At 47.6% G+C, this 17,705-nt stretch overlaps 2 protein-coding genes across 3 annotated transcripts in view; both read right to left on the bottom strand.

Moving 5' to 3' along the window:
• Nucleotides 1-17,705, bottom strand: part of LOC309681428 (acidic leucine-rich nuclear phosphoprotein 32 family member B) — a 239,592-nt gene that overhangs the window by 80,025 nt on the left and 141,862 nt on the right. The window lies entirely within an intron of this gene.
• ACSBG2 (acyl-CoA synthetase bubblegum family member 2) lies at nt 1,891-16,247 on the bottom strand. 2 transcript variants are annotated; one of them, XM_082495476.1, is made up of 15 exons: nt 16,226-16,247; nt 15,705-15,838; nt 13,155-13,215; nt 12,334-12,575; nt 10,816-10,904; nt 10,099-10,219; nt 9,365-9,445; nt 8,709-8,858; nt 8,344-8,520; nt 7,559-7,740; nt 7,064-7,297; nt 6,145-6,362; nt 5,100-5,239; nt 3,893-4,139; nt 1,891-3,497 (listed from the first exon to the last, which is right to left on the bottom strand). In XM_082495476.1, the coding sequence occupies exons 1-15, from the start codon at nt 16,230-16,232 to the stop codon at nt 3,382-3,384; spliced, it is 2,199 nt and encodes a 732-aa protein (XP_082351602.1). In that variant the 5' UTR covers nt 16,233-16,247; the 3' UTR covers nt 1,891-3,381. The 2 variants fall into 2 exon arrangements, with proteins under 2 accessions (XP_082351602.1, XP_082351601.1); XM_082495475.1 differs by lacking the exons at nt 15,705-15,838; nt 16,226-16,247 and having other exon boundaries at nt 2,762-3,497; nt 13,155-13,223.

Genomic DNA, 17,705 nt, shown 5'->3' with positions numbered 1-17,705 from the left:
TGCGTTGTTAAAAAAAAAAAAGGAAAAAAAAATCCAAAATCTACTTCTAGCCATAATGGTTTTTCCAAGGAAAATGGACAGAACTCTGTTACTTTTCAGTGTCCTTCACCTTGTTACTGAAGGCGTGAACAAGTGCTGATCGGTCTGAAGGCTTTCAGAGTTGCTTTGAATTGAGTCGTTGGAGATAAGATCAGGACGCAGCTTTTCCTTTGTCCTTGGCCTTTGTATTAAAGGGCAAAAGAGGGGTCAGGAGTATTTTCCTGTTGTCTTGGTCTGCGGATGTATTAAGCCTTGAGGCTTTGATTACTGACATTTACTATTAAAAAAAGAAAAAAAAAAAAAGATAGTAAGGCTGACAGGCTCCTGAACTGGCAGCTGGGGAATATTGGACACATAGGTAACGAGACTGGCTGTGCTGTGGTCAGGCTGAATACATGGAAGTGCAATGATTTTGCCACCAGTTCTTCTGTTGCTGTGTGCGGTGGTAGCATCAGAACTAGCAAAGCAATTGATGCAACAATCCAGAAGCAGTTTTTTTGTCAGATCTTGAACGTATTTGATGGTGAGAGAGGTTTAAACTTCCCTTACGGAGCTTGCCCTGTCACGTTCTCTGCAAGCAGAGACCTGAGTCACTCTGGTTCTGCGAATTTCAGCTGTCACGTTGGCGGATGCACTGGAGCACGGGCGGTGTACTTGGACGAAGCTTCTCTCTACTCGCCCCGGTGCCTGGCACTCACTAGTTGGCATGCTCGTGTCAATGCTGTAGACAACCATTGTGCACCTTGTATGAGTATTACTTCTAAAACGACAAAAATCGATCGGTATTGCTTTCCTGGGGGCGTGAAATAGCCATCAAAAACTGACAAGATGAGTTTGCACTCCTAAAGAAAAATGTAAGTACTTCAACTTCTAGATAATTTTTAATTGTATTTCTGCCTAGAGCCAAGGTATTAAATACCTTGTCACTTGAGGATTTTAAAAGTTGTGTTGGGAAATGAATTCTTCACTCAGCTGTAAGAAATTCAGCTGGCCCAAGACTTAACTTCAAGATTATTAAAAAAAAAAAAAAAAAATCATGTTTGTAATACGTTACAGGATTGTTTGTCCTGAATTTTAAACTTTTTGTTAAATTTGTGGAACTATGGAGGAATTTTCTAGAAAAAGTGAAATAAAGTAAGATGGAAAAGTAAAACTTCAAGCGTTTTTTGTTTGTTGTATTGCTTCTCCATGGACAGCAACAAAGTTTTCCTGAAGCACCTTGTTACCAAAAATATTTTCTATGAGAAATACAGAAGCCAGTGGGCTGCTCGGCAGCTCTGCAGGCAGCACTGTGCCGGGGCACAGGAGGTGAAAAGCAAAGGAAAAGGAAACTTGGTTTAAGTGGTCCGTCTGGGGTAAGACTCTGATGGCCATTAATACATTGGCAGTTTAAGTTGGTTGTTTAAATCCTGTTGCCACCGCAGGGTGGTGTTTGGGCTCCCTGCAGTTTGCCAGCAGGAGCCGTGAGGGCTAGGCGGAGCGAGCAGGATGGAGCAGAGGTTTGCCCAAGGCAGGTGCGAGTGCTCCCTCTACTTCCACGGGCCTTGAAGGGGTTACCACCGCCCCCAAAGTGTGGTGGAGCTCATCATGAACCCAGAAGAGTGAGGCAGCACTCTGGCCCAGGCGTTCCTCAGCCAAAGGTTAAGGTCAGGAGCCTTATCCCCTTCCGCGTGCTGCAGTGTTTCGTACATGCAGGTGCTGCAGGGGGTATCTTCACCCTTGATCACAACCAAGGAATCTGCTCTGGCTGCCACTCTCCCTGCAGTAAGGCAAATTAACGTTCTTGCTGCTCACCTTGGACCCTGACCTCAAGGCAGAGTTGAGCGTTGTTTTGCAAAAATTACTGAAGTGTTGAGACACATAAACTGCCGAGTTTATTTATTAGCATTCCTCTGAAAGTTGGAGACACTTCAAATTCATACAGCTGAGAACACAAATGACTGCAGGGGCTCAGCAGCGGTTACAGTAGTGTGTTACCCACCCGTCCGTACAGGTGCTGTAGGCACACCTGAAATCTAAACCCCCCCACCCCCTGAGGTGCCCAGTTCTGGGTACTGTTAACACCCACCGCAGGGAGGTTTCGACATTGAGTAGTGCTGTAGTCACAGAGCTGCTGTGACCTGCAGCCATCAGCTTGCTTGAGCTATTTGTGTTCTTTAACAGTGTAGGTGCCTCTCCCCTGCAGTGTGCTTCCCCTCAGAGTACCTGACAGCTCCTGGAGCTCCTCCTTTGGCCATGGGAAACACTACCCTGAAAGACGTGTACTCCCATCAGTGGATTCTAGTTTGAAATAAGCCATTTTACAAGCAGTCCTTCATTTGCTGTTGGGTTTAACAGCCCCTGCAGACATGGGACAGACTGGACTAAGCCTTGCAGAACCACTTAGAAGAGACCTCCAAGAGCTCCTGGCAAGGGATGTTCTGGAGAAGGCCAAGCTGTGTGTCCTGCATTCAGTGGATTCAATGTAAAGGGCCTCTACAGTTGCAGGAAGGGTTGATCCCATACCTTTGAAGGAACCAGCTGGGTTCCCAGTGCCCTCTCCTCTCTGCCAGTGCAGGTACAAGGCCTCACCCCACCGCTCTGGAGGTCCACCCCTTTCGGGACGCTGAAGCCAACGTCTCTAGGACTGAAAGACTATATCTGGATTTCACACACACATGCACGCAGCCTTGGCACCAGTCCCTTTGTGTAAAACACTCCTCAGAACACAGGCCACATCTGCTACTTTAACAATATGACTTATGGCTTCATTGTAACTCAAAAAGATAAAACAGACTCAAAATATTGCACAGACAAACCCAGCAAAGGTGAGGTTCCATGTACACGCTGAGCCAGTGTGTGTAGTCACACAGCATTCATCATCTTTGACAGAAGACAGGTTGTGGGTAAAGAGACTTAAAATAATTCAGGTGTCATCAGCATGCAGTTAAACATACACTGCTATAAAAAGAAGCCTGCCTTTCTCCCTCCACAGGAAAATTGCAGTTCCTGATTGTTTTACATTCAGCTCAAGAGAAGAAAACTTTGGTTACAACATAACATGTAATATGGATTTAAGGTAAACATTGCATTCCCCTTCTAAAAATGGAAAGACAAAATATACAAAGCAGAGATACCCAAGACTATCTCAGCATTAGAACACAGCCACAGGAAAACACTGAGCACAAACACACTCAACACACTGCAGTACAAGGGCCAAGGGACCTCCAGTGACGCGATTCAGAGGGGCTGCATGATTATTGAGCCGCCTTTATTTCAGCAGACGCAGGGAATCCCTCCCGGGGCGCCCAGCGGGGGAATCGCCCTCCAAGCTGCTTCAGTCCATGGCACAAAGCCTCCACACTACTGCCGAAGAGCGTTCTCCGTTGTGGTCACTGTATCCACATCTGCGTAAAACTGAGCTATTTGATCTTTGTACTTCTCCGCCACCACCGATCGCTTCAGCTTCATTGTTGGGCCTGTGGAAAATGCACAGCACAAGGTTTTAATGGTGACGGTACTATCTGGAGACAAATCAGTATTAGAGCGAAGCAAGCCTGCAGGGAGCCTCAGAACGCAGGAACGGACATTGACTTCTAAACTTCCCTTTGCGGTTATCAAGCCTCCCTCCCATCCCCTGTGAACAGGAGGAACACGGCCATCCTGCAGCAGACACCGCAGAACCAAGGGTAAGCGCTGCTCAGCTCAGTTCTGCCGGGCAAAATCAGGAATTCATCCCTTCTTCCCCAAAGCTCTGACGCGGAAAAGCCACAGCAAGGAAAGCGGTGTGTATTGGGGCTTCTGGTTGTGTTGTCTGTCCAACAGCCAAGGAAGGGGTGATGGGGTGACCCCAAACACACCCACCATCACTCACCAAGCTCCCCACCAAAGAGAGAAAAGTCCTTCTCCAGAAGGACCCATTTCTGGACTTTCTGAGCATTTGAGACTGCTTCCTCATTGACTGCTGAAATTCCCTTCTGGATAGCCATGTAGATGGCCTTGTCTTTGCTGCTGATGATTTCGGAGACTTTTGTGGCTTTACTGCCCAGTTTCTGGCAGTATTCAACAGCTTCTGGGGTGAGATCGTCTCCTGGCTCACCCGTTTCTGTGTCTGTGTTGCACTGCAAGACAAGTCAGAACAGGTAACTTCATATTGCTAACCACTCAGTTCCCTTCCTGCTAACGAGCCTCACAGCCATGGGAAGCCACCCTATCTTCCTCCCCTCCCCGGTGCCAATTGTCCAATTAATCAACCACTGCAATTTGCATATGCTTGATGCAAACCACTGCTTCAAATGCAAACTCGTTGAGGCAAAACTCAGATGAAACCCCTTCAGCTCTCTGCATAGTCAACAGCCGTGTCAATACCAAGGGGCACGCTGGGTACAGAGCTCATCATCTGGATTCCTCCCACGCTGTCCCAACTTGAGCACTGTTTTCTTGGACCCTTTTTCCAGACCACAGCTTTACCTCCCTGCACCCCACAGCAGCGTAAGCATCTCTTGGAACAGACACACGCAGCACCTGACCAAGAAAAGCACAGCACCTCCAGGGCCTGGCTCCATGTCTCTTGCACAAGGGTGAGGAGGTTGGCAGTCACTCTCGCTAATGAGCAATTAACACTGTCCTGAAAAGCCACCAGCCTACGGGGTCTGGAGACAGAAGTCAGTGCAGGCCACCACAGATGCGTCTCTTTGGAGTTTAAAGCCAGTGTCTTAAAAAGAAATCACCAACAGCTCCTGACTGTCCAGACCGCTCTGGGAGATACTAAAAATGGGTAAGAAAAGCAGAAGGGTTTCTCTTTTCAGTCTCACTTTTAGGTCTTTTACTTATGATTCTTTCTCCCCTGTGGGGTACAGAGAGGAACAGCTGCCCTGAAAAGAGGAACCTGATCATATCCTCGAGTGGCAACACTCATTTTTCTGTAGAGTTACAGCTGCTGTCTGCAACTCAGCTACAGGGCACCACTCCACTATGCCTCCTGTCTCTAGAACACACTGTAAAAGTGTGTAACAATTATCTTCCTCACTGGAATTAAACATTTAGCAGCACAGGTGGATTCTCATCCTGTTTTCCATTACCTTTAGCGTTAGAAGCATAGCAAGGAATTTTGCTTTGTCTCCAACCAACATTGCATTGCTGATGATGGGAACTGCGTCTTTTACAGCATCCTCGATGGGAACAGGAGGAACGTTCTCACCTCCTGCAGTGATGATGAGCTCTGGAAAACAGTCAGATCTTGATTAATGCTTACAGCTTCTCCCCCTTCCTTCACAATCTGAAATAACCTTCTAGCTGCTTTGTGTCTGCCAGAGTCTGTCCCAACAGCTGGAGAAGGCAGCAAACCAGGACTCCAGTCAGGCTGGGAGAGGTGAGACCGCAGTGTGCACACACACAGCGTTGCAAAAGCTGCTTTAATGCCCCGGAGATGTTTGCAGTTTGGGAACATGGGGTGTGGCATACAAGCGCCTTAGCACCCTGCCACCGTCGACTCTGAGGCATGTGAGTTGGTACCCAAGTTGTTCTGAAACTAAAGTAAAAAATTTCCTGAGGCAAAGCAGAGTTTTTGAAGTTAGGCAGTGCAATACAGAGCCGAGGCCAACCTGCCTTTCTTGACTGTCTTAAAGGTTTCTTAAAGCAGCCCCTTTGTGTGACCATTTCTCTCTGTTTGCTGACCGAAATCTTGCATGAAACAGGATTTGTTTGGGGTTGGTCAAAGCGGTGTCTCAAGAACTGCCCTGCTGCAAGCCATTGTCACAACAGCCTTAAGCTGTTGTTTTCTCTGAGAGGCCAAGCTAGCAAAGCCAGTGGGAACTGGAGGGACCCGGACAGGTCCAGCACTGAAAAACAAGTCAAAGCATTAACTACTGCTTCTGAAATCAGGATTTCTCCCTTGCTCTGCAAACACCCACAGCGGTTTCAGAGGTCATCCCTCTCTCCTCCCATCACACCCCATGTCACATGCACAGCAGCAGCACACACTGCAGCCATATTCATATTGGAGACTTCAGAAGAAGTATTGGACTATGCTTCTGCACGAGCCACAGCCACTTAACCATCAGGATCTGAATGCATCCATCACAGTACTGCGTAGTCTCAAGACAGCAAAGTCAGGGGATGCGTTACCTTTAATTCTGCCAGTGATGTAGAGGAATCCATCCTTATCGTGCTTGCCAAGGTCCCCTGAGTGCAGCCAGCCATCTTCATCAATCGCCTCTTTGGTTTTTTCTTCCATGTTCAAATAGCCCATGAAGATGTGTCTGCCCGAGAAGCAGATCTCCCCGTTGCCATCTCCATCGGGCTTATGAATCAGTGTCCGACAGCCCGTGATTTCCTTTCCACAGCTTAAAGGGAACACAAACACAAACCCGTAGCATTTAAAAAATAAAAATCAATAGCTGAGCAGCAGAGTGAGATTACAGCGGTTCCCTCTCAAGCTAAAGTGTCTGAACAAAGCCAGGGAGCTTCTTATTACAACTGCTTCAGCAAGGAACTTCTAGACTTAAAAAGCATCTGCTTATGTAAGGGGAACTACAGAAAAAGTTGGTATGCAGAGAGATAAGTGCTCGCACACCTGGTGTTTTCCACCCATTGTTCTCAGACACCTGAGCTTTGAATGAGAAGATTTATGTCCTTGGCAGCAAGCTTCTACTGATGGCGGTATTTACTCTGCAGACTGACCCCACAGGGACTGAACAAGACATTCAAAGCAAGAGCAAAGTCTTACTGCATTTATTAATTTAATGCTGCAGTGAACTGTAGGCTAGAGTTACCACTTCTTCCTTCTTCCCATGAATCCTTTGCTTCCTCCTCAGTTTCTAGAGAATCCAGGCCAAGTTAAATTTAAGTGACACAGCTGTTGTCCTTAGCAGATCTCTTCATCTGCAACGCATGGCCAAAGGAACTGGCTCCCTAGTGACTTTTTACTGGCAGCAAGGCTCAGGATGAGCTGCATCAGGTGAGGTGGATGTACCAGATGCAGGAAAAACCTTAAAGCAACTCTTCCTCGCAGCCAGCAGTGCTCTACTCACAGAAAGGTATTTACCTGGTAAGTTTGAATGCGTGAGGTAGAGAGATCGTGTGAGGCCCCGAGCTCTCACTCATGCCGTACAGCTCCAACACAGGAATGTTCAGACTTAAAAAAAATTCCAGCGTCTCTCTGGTAATGGGAGCAGCCCCCGTGTAGCACTTGGTGCATCGGTCCAGCCCAATGGCCTTCCGCACTTTCTTGTACACCAAGTGCCTGGCTAAGCGGAAATTCACCGGGACTTCAGAATACCTGTAGGAGACAAATGGTTACAACATCTCAGGCACCAAGTAGAACTTCTCCCCCTTCCTTCTTTCATCTTCCTCCTATTTCAGTTTGTTCAGTAAAAAAATAAATTACTTCCCCCTACACCCTTGCTGCTCACCCTCAGGTCCAACTGCACTATTTGGCTTTTACTGTCCACGAGCCTGGCATGTTACACAGGATATGATTCCTGATGGGATAGTAAAGTTCTAACATTTTTAACATCCCTTAAGTGTCATTCATAATTACCCATTCATCCGCTTCAGGTTTGTCTGCAACCCGACTCCCTTGGCCCACGATGCCACTTTTCTTCTGAGGGCTGATGATTTTGCGCCTATGGATTTCATTTTTTCTTCCATTTTTTCCCAGACGCGGGGAACTCCCAAAAAAGCAGTTGGCCTCACTTCCCGCAGGGTGTCTACCAAGGTGCCCTGAGCAAAGCAGAATTTAATACAGCTTTCAGAAGTGCTTCGCTATAGACCAGGTCAGCACCAGTCACTGGCCGAGGGTTAGGACTCAGCCATCGATTTTGATGAATTGCCCATTTTCAAGTGCAGCGCCACCACCAGAAAGGAACCCCAGGAGTGTGCAAATGCCAGAGCGGTTTTAAGACAGGAGGGGTCGATGCGTTCAGTGCCAACACTGACACAGCGCCAAGAGAAGAATAGTTCTCAGGACACAGATTTAACAGTGGTGGCATTTTGCAATGTGGACAGAGTAAATACAAAGCCGTTGCTCAACCAAGCTGTTGGGGCGGAGAACTGGTGGCAGGTGAGACCCAAGAAGCTCCAGTTGTGAAGTGCTTGGTTAGCTCATCCTAGCTTGCAACGCAGAGGCAAAAGGCAAAGGGCAGAGTGGCTACACTCCTCAAACCAACAGACCCTTAAACAGGAGCAAGTCGGTCACTACGCAAACAACCCAAGTTAGCACAGCACTCGGAGTCATGAGGTAAGTCAGCCACGCTCGTTTTAAAGCACTCACCCAGCTACAAGCAGGCAGCTGGGCGTAGAATTTTTATTCTTTTATGTTTTTACCTTTAATGCATCTGGCTGAGCGAAGAAAACTTGTACGCCGAATGTCATTGCCGACCAAATATCTGACATCTGTGCAGCGATGTGGCTGAGGGGCAGATAGCTGACCACCAGTTCCTGCTTCTCTGTAGCATCTGTCAGCATTATGAAACGCCCTGCCGCTGCCGCCGTCCACGTCAGCTGTAACAAGAACGCACATCAGGATTAAGCACCAGCTCTTCTGAGCAGGTACAACACAGACCACACAGCTCCCAAAACAAGTCTACAATTTCCCGTGATCTTAACATGACACGTGTTCTTCAGCTTCTGCCTTCCCTCAGCACCCACCTAAGGTCACACAATAGGCATTTATACAAAAAGATACTGACGTTGTCATGACTGAGCATCACTCCCTTTGGCTGTCCAGTTGTCCCCGAGGTATATATTAGTGTACAGCACTGGTTAGGCTTCTGCGACTCAATGATTTCACGGAGCTGAGCATCTGCAACATCTTTGCCAAGGTCCATGAATTCGCTCCACTGTATGTGAGAGAGAAGAGCTGATCACTTTGTAGGTTGTCATTCCCACACAAAATTAAACCATTTGCTACACATGAAGAGAAGGAAACTGTTTCCTACGTCCAAACCCCTGGCAGAATCTGGGAGAGGTTGTAAAGATGCACTGTCAGCCCCACAATGTTTTCTGGCTGCCACAAGAGGCATGGTGAGAAGTAGAAAAGATGATGAAACCACTCTGTGGAAGCTTACTAGCTCTGTAGCAACCCCGGTGTTCACTGGGTGTAACTGGAGTAACTGTGGGACCCGCGTCTGCTTTGCGGAGGTCTGCACGCTAACACCCTCCCTTACAACATGGATTATCGAGGTTGGAGCAACAATAGACATCTACTGCTGCAGCGAGGCAAGCGATCCCTCCCTGAAACCAACACAAGCTGACGTGACGACACTCCTGGGCAAGGTGATGGTTGCTCGCAAGGATGGCTAAACACTGCCAGTGTTTACAAGCCATTAAGATGCACAGTACTTACGGAGTACAGATTTGGCCTCTTCTCTTTTAGCTCTTCCCCATACTGGATAATGGCTTTCAGATGAGGTAGTTTATGCTGAATCTGTGTTAAGAAGGGAGATTCGTGAGAAGGAGCAAGTCCTGCTTGTCCCTTTTTAAGCCTCAGTAACCCACCACTTAACGTGCTACTGCTACTTGCCATTTTAAGTAAAGCAAAGAGAATCTCATCTGCTTTACAGAAAGAGACCAGAGAAGCCTCACTAGAGAAAGTAATCATTTGGACTGGGATGCTGCCAGATAACCTAAGGGATGACCAATTGTTCGGTTGGGCTTCTCATATTTTAAGCTTGAGGCTTTGCTAAGCTGTGGCACCACCGTTTAACCTCCATTTAACCTCTCGTGAGATTTAGCACTAGTGACCGCTCATCTGCCTAGAACAGGGAACACACGAAGTACCATGGAATCGCAGACTGGTTTGGGTTGGTCGGGGCCTTAAAGCTCATCCAGTGCCACCCCCCTGCCCTGGGCAGGGACACCTCCCCCCAACCTGGCCTTGAACACCTCCAGGGATGGGGCAGCCACAGCTTCTCGGGGCAACCTGTGCCAGGGGCTCACTCATATCTCATCTAAGTCTCCCTTCTCCTCTCACCTCTAATCTCAGATACAGCATTACTCTCCACAGCATTTACCCCCCCACACACATCTGCAATAGGATGCTGTAGCCCCTCCTCCCCCTATTTAAAAAAGTGTATTTACTTCTAGGATTTTCTGCAGCTGTTTATGGTTTTCCACAACCACCACGTTAGCACTACAGTTCTCTGCTACATAATGACAGGCCTCAGGAGAGTTTGTAGTGTAGATACCAACAGCAAATCCACTACAAAAGAAAAGGAAAAAAACAAAACAGAAAAGCAAAACACAGAATTAAGAGGATACACAGAGCTGCTTGTGAAAGTCAGACCATTTCAAACTCTAAAAGAGGAAAAACTTTAGGAAGAATATCCCATAAAACAACAACAAAAAGTGGCGGGCTTAATTCCAAGAGCAAAGGCTCTGTTCTGCGGCGTGGGAAGTCGCAGGTGTAAGAGGCCAAAATGTCTCAGGTTGAAGAAGGCTAAAAAAATCCAGTGCTGGGATTCTCTGGCATTTCCCATCATATTTTTAATCACAGTGTAAGTAAACATGCTTTTGGATTAACCTACTGCTCATTTTATTTTGAGAGAAGCACCTGGCTAAAAAAAAAAAAAAAGTAATATTTTTGTCTCATTAATTCATAATGAAGTAAGGAGATAGTTTAGGTTCTAGCTATCTTAATTAAATTCAAATATAAGCATTTGGGTTTGTTTTGGTTTTTATTTTTGTGGTTTGTTTTGTTGGGTTTTTTTAATTAAAAACTGCTTCTTGCATGAATACCAAAATTAGTATCTGAATGCTAAAGCAAAATGCGTGTCAAGAGACACCACTCATTCTTACCCTGCAAGGATAGCGCCAATGTCAGCAATAAACCACTCTGCAGAATTAAATCCCAAGATGCACACTCCATGGAAACGCTCTAGTCCCAGCTGTAAACAAGAGATGAGATTACAGCAACCTTGGTTTTCCTTTGAAGAATGCTTAGAGTTAATTTACAGATCTCTGCTGTGAGCACGACGTCAAGGAAAAAGTTCATGCTATTATATACAGTAATTCACACTGAAAAATTTCCCAAGATCTAATACAGAACCAGCGAAGTTTGAGATCAGACACTGTCCCACTTTATCAGTAGGCAGGAAAAAAAGGATTTGCTTCAGTCAGCGCTCAGTGTGACGACCTCACTGATGCTAACGGGATTATAAAACTGCAATCCAGGTGGTTATCAGTTCCCTTTGGGCTGGGAAGGAGATGGTAAGAGGTTAAGTTAGACACCGCCTACATTTAGTCATTTAGTACAGCTTCAGTATGGCAGATATCGATAACGACAAGAGCAATGAGCTCCAGTGACAGTTGGAGGCACTTTGCTATGAAATTGCAGCTGTTGAAGTCGCAGTCTTTAAATCTCCTTCAGCCATTCTCTGGTTTTGCCCCAGAGAGTGGAAGTACGTCCACTGGAAGATCCCATCATAGGAGTAAAGAGGCCTTAACTTCAAGAAAGAAGAATTCATAGAATCATAGAACGGTTTGGGTTGGAAGGGACCTTGAAGCTCAGCCAGTGCCACCCCCCTGCCCTGGTCAGGGACACCTCCCACCAGCCCAGGTTGCTCCAAGCCCCATCCAACCCGGCCTTGAACACCTCCAGGGATGGGGCCTCAACAACTTCTCTGGGCAACCACAAGCCAGTGCCTCACCACTCTCACAGGAAAGAATTTCTTCCTCCTGTCTCATCTCAGTCTCCCCTCTTTCAGTGTAAAACCGTTCCTCCTTATCCCATCACTCCCCTCCCTGATCAAGAGTCCCTCTGCAGCTTTCCTGGAGCCCCTTTAGGGACTGGAAGGAGTTCTAAGGTCTCCCCAGAGCCTTCTCTTCTCCAGGCTGAACACCCCCAACTCTCTCATAATGATAACAGTAAGTACATGTGATATTGGTTTCTCTCTCCAAGTGTCTTAACTCCCAACAGTCTAGGCAAAAGGCTCAGCCAGTTTGGACACTTAAGACTGGTCACAAGCATCCCTCCCAAGTTTTTTTTCTTGGAAAGATTAAAACACACATGCCTCATGACGGGCATCGTCCAGGTTTGCCACATACCTCGAACACCTCGCTTTCAATGGTTCCTCATGTGCTTTTTTTTTTTTTTTTTCCCTTTTTTTAAGTTGCACATGGAAGCAACTTGAGAGAAATTCAAACAAAAGCACTGCGGTAATTACTGAGCTGTTCAGGGCACTTTCAGGTATTTCCCTGTCCCTTTAAGACTCCCCTCCGCTCACAGAGCTTGCAGGTCTTAGACCTGGTTGACTACAGCCATTTCAGCAGTTAAACTGACTGAATGTGAACGAGGAGAATTCAACGAGAGCTTACCTTCAGAAAGCTTTTGGCTGCTTTCCAGCACTCATCATAGTACATCTTGTATGTTAGTTTTATCCACTGGCCACCCTTTTTGGATGCGAGGGCATAATAATCACCATATTTATTAGCAGCTTCCCGGAACAGCTCATGAACCGTCTTTGGTGCCTCACTGCCTATGCCCCGCTCATCCATCCTCAGCCTGACCTCTCCATCCCGTCTTGTTGTCCACACACTGGAGGCAGGAGGTGAAGAGGCTGGTTTGAAAGAAAAGTGTTCAGCATCTTACATTTAGAAAACTACTTGCTGCCATAACAGAAATATAAACACAAGTATCAAACATACACAAGCAAATGTTGTTGGACTCCCTCCCACCCCCCCTTTTTTTCACCTTTTATTCTTGGCAAGTTTGCCACACCACTCCTGGTGTTTCACACCAGGAATAACAGATGAAGCTTCTAAAGCACCTTCAAAATTTTGTTAAACATTTCCCATTTACATCCCCCCTCTAACGCATCGCTTTCCTGCCCTAAAGCTCTTGTATGGGTAAGGTGGCACCTTCCTGCAACAATAATACACCATGCTTTGCTTTTTTCTCTTTTAAGGAGGACTGAGAGTCATCCACTATTACCTGGGAGATAAGCATTGGGCAGTGACACTACCTATTTTACTCCTTGAAGCACACCTGTGCTTTAAAGTCGAAATCTGAGTGCTTTCTGGACAGAGTAACCTGCGATTTGAGTTTCTTCTTCCATTGTTACGGTTTGATAAATTCCTCTCTCATTTCAGTAATAATTTTATGCTTACCACAGTAACTAAAAATTCTTTCCACTTACCTTTGAAACCACACATGTCTATCCGACATCCCTCTGTCTTCGTGTCTTCAACTGTCTCAATGTTGGGGACCTCAACAGTTCTGCAAGACAAAAGTGATTAGTCCTGGACAGGCACACGGGCTGAAGAACGCCTTAGGCGTGCTTGCTCCATCGCTTAATTACATCAGTCCTTGGGTGTCAACAAGGATTAGTGGTTCCTGATGTTCTGCAGGTGACTTTATTAATTTTACTAGCCTGCATGGCTACAGCAACAATACAGGTCCCTCTGAGAGCACCCAAGCTTTGCCTGCACAGCTTTTAAACGTGTGTGTGTTGTCCTGATTGTAGCTACAGCTTCAGATAAGCTGCAGAAGAATCCATAAACGTGGCAACAGCGAGAATTTAATACCAGAGGTCTGCTCAAGGTGCCTGAAACAAAGAGTCTACAGTGGCAAGGAGGAGAGGCGCAGGAAGGGGCACATGGACATGGTGCTTATCTCCTGCCCGCAGCACGGGAGGCTACAGAAGGGAGGAAGGCGGCCAGCAATCCCCCCGGCTGGTCACCCCACTGGGGAATCCACCCGGGTTTCCTGCAGAGAAGGCCCGGCCAGCTGACCAGCAGGAAACTGATTTAACAGGAAATCTTGTTCTTAGCTATTCCTAATAAAGTTAGCATATCAGGCTCCCGCCAGATGTTTGTGAAAAAATGGAAACGGGCACATCGCCCGTCTGCTTCAGCCACTTCCTCCGCGGTGCCCGCTGAAAGTTGCCCCTTTTGCTTTCAGCCTTGCAAGATCTGGTGAGACAGCACCTGCCCACGTGTGCACAGCAGTGTTCTTCCTCCGTCCCCTTCCAAGATGGGCTCTCAGAGCCATAAGTGCTGAGGATAAGGAATAATTAAGTCGCATGTCCCACTTCAGACCACAAGTTGGAAGCCAAACCCTGTGAGATTCGGTATTCACATCCCCATGCTCTGCTGCCCAGAAGGACATCCCACCCACCAACCTACAGGTGGGTGATGCTTGTTCCCCTACCCCGGCCAACACCCTGCTTGTACCATCAGCATAGCGATAAGGTCCAAGATTTAATCGACCTAAGATTTTATTCCAGGGAGCCAAAACGTCCAGCTTGCCTTGCCAAACAGCCCTCCCGCGGCCCCTGGCTCCAGGCCATCACCAAGGCGTTGGTTCCTTCATGCCAGCACTCGGTGTTTACCCTTCCCCATGGCAATGTTTGGCGCACCGTTCCTCTCTAGCACTGGGTCTTCTAGAAGGTCTGAGCAGCCCCTGACATCACAACAGCCCCAACCCCACATGAGGGCAGCTTTGGGGCAAAAAGAAGCCCCAATGTCTCTGCCTGTCACAATCAGACCCCACCTGCAGGTGGGCAGGAGCTCCTCTGGGAGCCCAACCCAGGCAGGGTCCCCCCCGAGCTCCATATCTTCCCTCTCTACAGGACTGAGGAGAAGCCAAGCCCGTGTGCGGCACGGTGTGAATTTCAGTGTAAGGGGTAAAGTGCTTCCCTCCGGTTTACATTTTCTCTGAATCTCTAGGGGACAGTCAACTATTATGGCTTTGGGCACCCCGCAAGATTTAAGACAGAGAAGATTTGACACAGCCCTCCTGCATACTGCCCAAAAGCAGAACTGCTTCTCCCATCTAATCTGCAAGCCAGAAACCAGAGGGAAGTAAACCAAGCCAGAAACCAGAGGGAAGTAAATCAAAACTTTTTTTTTTCTTTATTTCCCCCAAAGGGATTACGAGATGTTCCCTACTACGCGTTTCCTCCTCATTGTTGAGAGCATTTTTCAGCACAAATTAATCCTCAGTTGCAATAGTTCCGCACCATTTCTCCACCAGCTTTTATGATCAAAGCATGCAAATGACCCAGTAATATCAGCAAAAAAGCCCCAGCTATTTCCCTTCCAGTGACTCAAGTCAGCTTTTCCTCCCCCCTTACTACATGTAATTCAAATGCAGCCTGGAAAAAAAATTAGGTAATGAGGTTTTTTGTCAGCTGTGTCTCATTGCAGTCTGGTGAGACACAGACCTTTAACTATTGATCAGCTCTTTAGGAAGAGGCTGCTCAGATTGAACACAGAGTTTGATAAAAATGAGCACAGGTCCTGCACAGACACCGTGCTCTGCAGCGGTGCGCCTCTGCTTCCTGCAAAGCAGCACTGCACAAACTACACAGGACTGGCTTGCTATTCTAAGTATTTAGTCAGTGCCTGCCCAATTAAATACGTTAACAATTACTCAGAGTTCCTTTATAAGAGGTGATCTTTCTGACTACGCAGAATATTCTGCCATTCCTGCGCTTTAAGTTTACATTCAATGCACACTGCTTCAGGCTCCGTATTCTGTGTGGCAGTTGGGCACAGCAAATTTAATTCTGTTCATCTTCTTTCGATAGGGCGGGATTGTAGATTCGGCTTTTGGATTTTGGAAAGAGTAACAAATGTTTGAAATTTCTTCCAGAAAAACACCTTAATTAATCTTAAGTAAACATGATAGAATACAAACTGTATCCTACATACACAAGTCACCACAGAGAAAATAAAAATTACACAAACCTAGTTGAAGAGTTGAGCCGCACATCATCCAGTGACACCTCACAGCTCCCTCGAGGATCCGAATTAAAATAAGCCGTAGGGACTGGTTCCGCAAGTGCCATACGTGCATTTGACTCACACAGCATTGTCCCTGTGAAAACAGGTTTTATAATTAAAGTACAATCAAACACTCAAATAAAATCAGCTTCCACTGCTGCAGCTATCTGACCAAGGCAACCCCAAAGCAGGCGTGACTCGAGACTGCTGGATTTGCATGAAACATGGTAAATTCTCACAGCGGACGCAGCACACTCCGCATCGCGCTCCATTCGTTCGCAAAACCCCATCGGTGGTGGACGATACATCCACCCCCGCATCCAAAAAGGAGCGTGACAACTACAGCTTGGAAAGAGCGCCACGAACCTCACAATTTATATTTTGCACTCCCTTTGCCCCAAACGGCCCCGCTCGGCTCTGACCCCCCTCCGCCCCCCAACACCCCAACCCCATCACCGCCGGGCTCCGGGTCCTGCCGTACAACGCATCGTCTTTGTGCAGCCACTCCACACCAGCGCCGAGCAGGAGGAGGAGGAGGAGGAGGACGATGTGTAATATCCTTTATTTTTAAACTAGCGCCCAGGAGGCAGATCTGGAGCATCTTATGTCATGTGCTGTCTGCCTCGCAATTGGAAGCGGCTCCTCACCCCACACCGCAGCCTCTTAAGGACGCTCTGGCCCCATGCTGGGAAGGAAAAAGGAGGGGGGGCGCTTGGGGTCCCCCTCGGGGGACACAGCACCAGCAGGGACACCCCAGAGATTTAACCTGTTCCTGGAAAAATCGGCGCTTTGGCAGCTGTTGTGGTTTTGGCAGCTCCTACGCCGCTTTCAGTACTTTGTCGTTAGGGGATTTCGTCACCTAAACGAAGTGTTTTCTAACGCTGAAAGCGACGTGGGTTTTATTTAAGGTTTCCATTTGCCAAAAGCCTTATGGCTTGACAGGGTGAGCTTTAATTGTTTCAGGGAATTTCTAACTGATTGAAGGTGAACCTCATTACCCTTGATCTTTTTAAAAAGTGGATTTTAGCATCCAGTTTGGTACCTGCATTAGGCAGACGCAATTTAAAGCGAGCAATGGGAAGAGCGTGTCTGTCTGAATGACGGCAGACAGCAGCAAAAGGAGAAGAGCCCTTTAATCTAACGACCCCGACACAGCAGAGCTGCCGCCTACTGCCTCTGCCGGGTGGGAAAAGCCGTGGCCGGCCACAATCCACTGCAGGCAGAGCTGCTTCCAGCCCAGAAAAGAGTGTGTCGTCCCCCCCCCGCTCCCTCATCCACGCAGGTACACACGTTGCTGCTCACGCCACGTTGCACTCTGCTCCAGGCTGTGACTCACAGCACCAAAAACAGTTGCATTCACAAGCAGCTGAGAAAGGGACGTCACCAAAAATCCCAGCTCTGAAGCTCCGAGAGAATCGGCACATGTCTCCCAACTCCCCATTCTGGGCTAAGAGAGTGGTTTATTCTATGTTTGGGTTTTTGTTTGTTTTTCATATAAGACAGCTGTGAGAAAAGGGGCGTTATCTCTACAGAGCAGCCCAGTGCTAGGAGCAGCCACCCAGACCTGTGGAACCTGGGCTTAATCCCCTTCCCCAGCCTGGAGGAACTCAAACCCACATCGAGAAGGGCACGCCGGTTACCAGAGCGCACGATGCCTGCTGGAGGTGCCACCACCACTGCTCTTGCTCAAGGAGAGACCTAAGCACAAGGCGAGGAGGAACATACCATAGAAGCTGTCATTGGGCTTGATGCCCTTTCACAACACTGTCCCCACGTTCCTTCCCAGCGCCCCACAACAAGGAGTTTGAGGCGTCCCTGAAGGAAGCTTTTTCCTTCTGTGCTAATTACAGCCTTTCTCATGCTGTCTGCTCTTCAATGCAGCGAGAAAGTTCGAAGGGAAGAGGTGGAGGTGTCCTCACACCAGCTATGCTGCAGCAGAGCCTGGCGAGCTCTTGGGTGGC

Source organism: Vanellus vanellus, assembly GCF_965231255.1.
Source record: "Vanellus vanellus genome assembly, chromosome: 25".
In the NCBI taxonomy this organism is placed as follows: Eukaryota; Metazoa; Chordata; class Aves; order Charadriiformes; family Charadriidae; genus Vanellus; species Vanellus vanellus.
The sequence above is the reverse complement of the archived record's forward strand: the minus strand, read 5'-3'. Positions and strand labels throughout refer to the sequence as shown.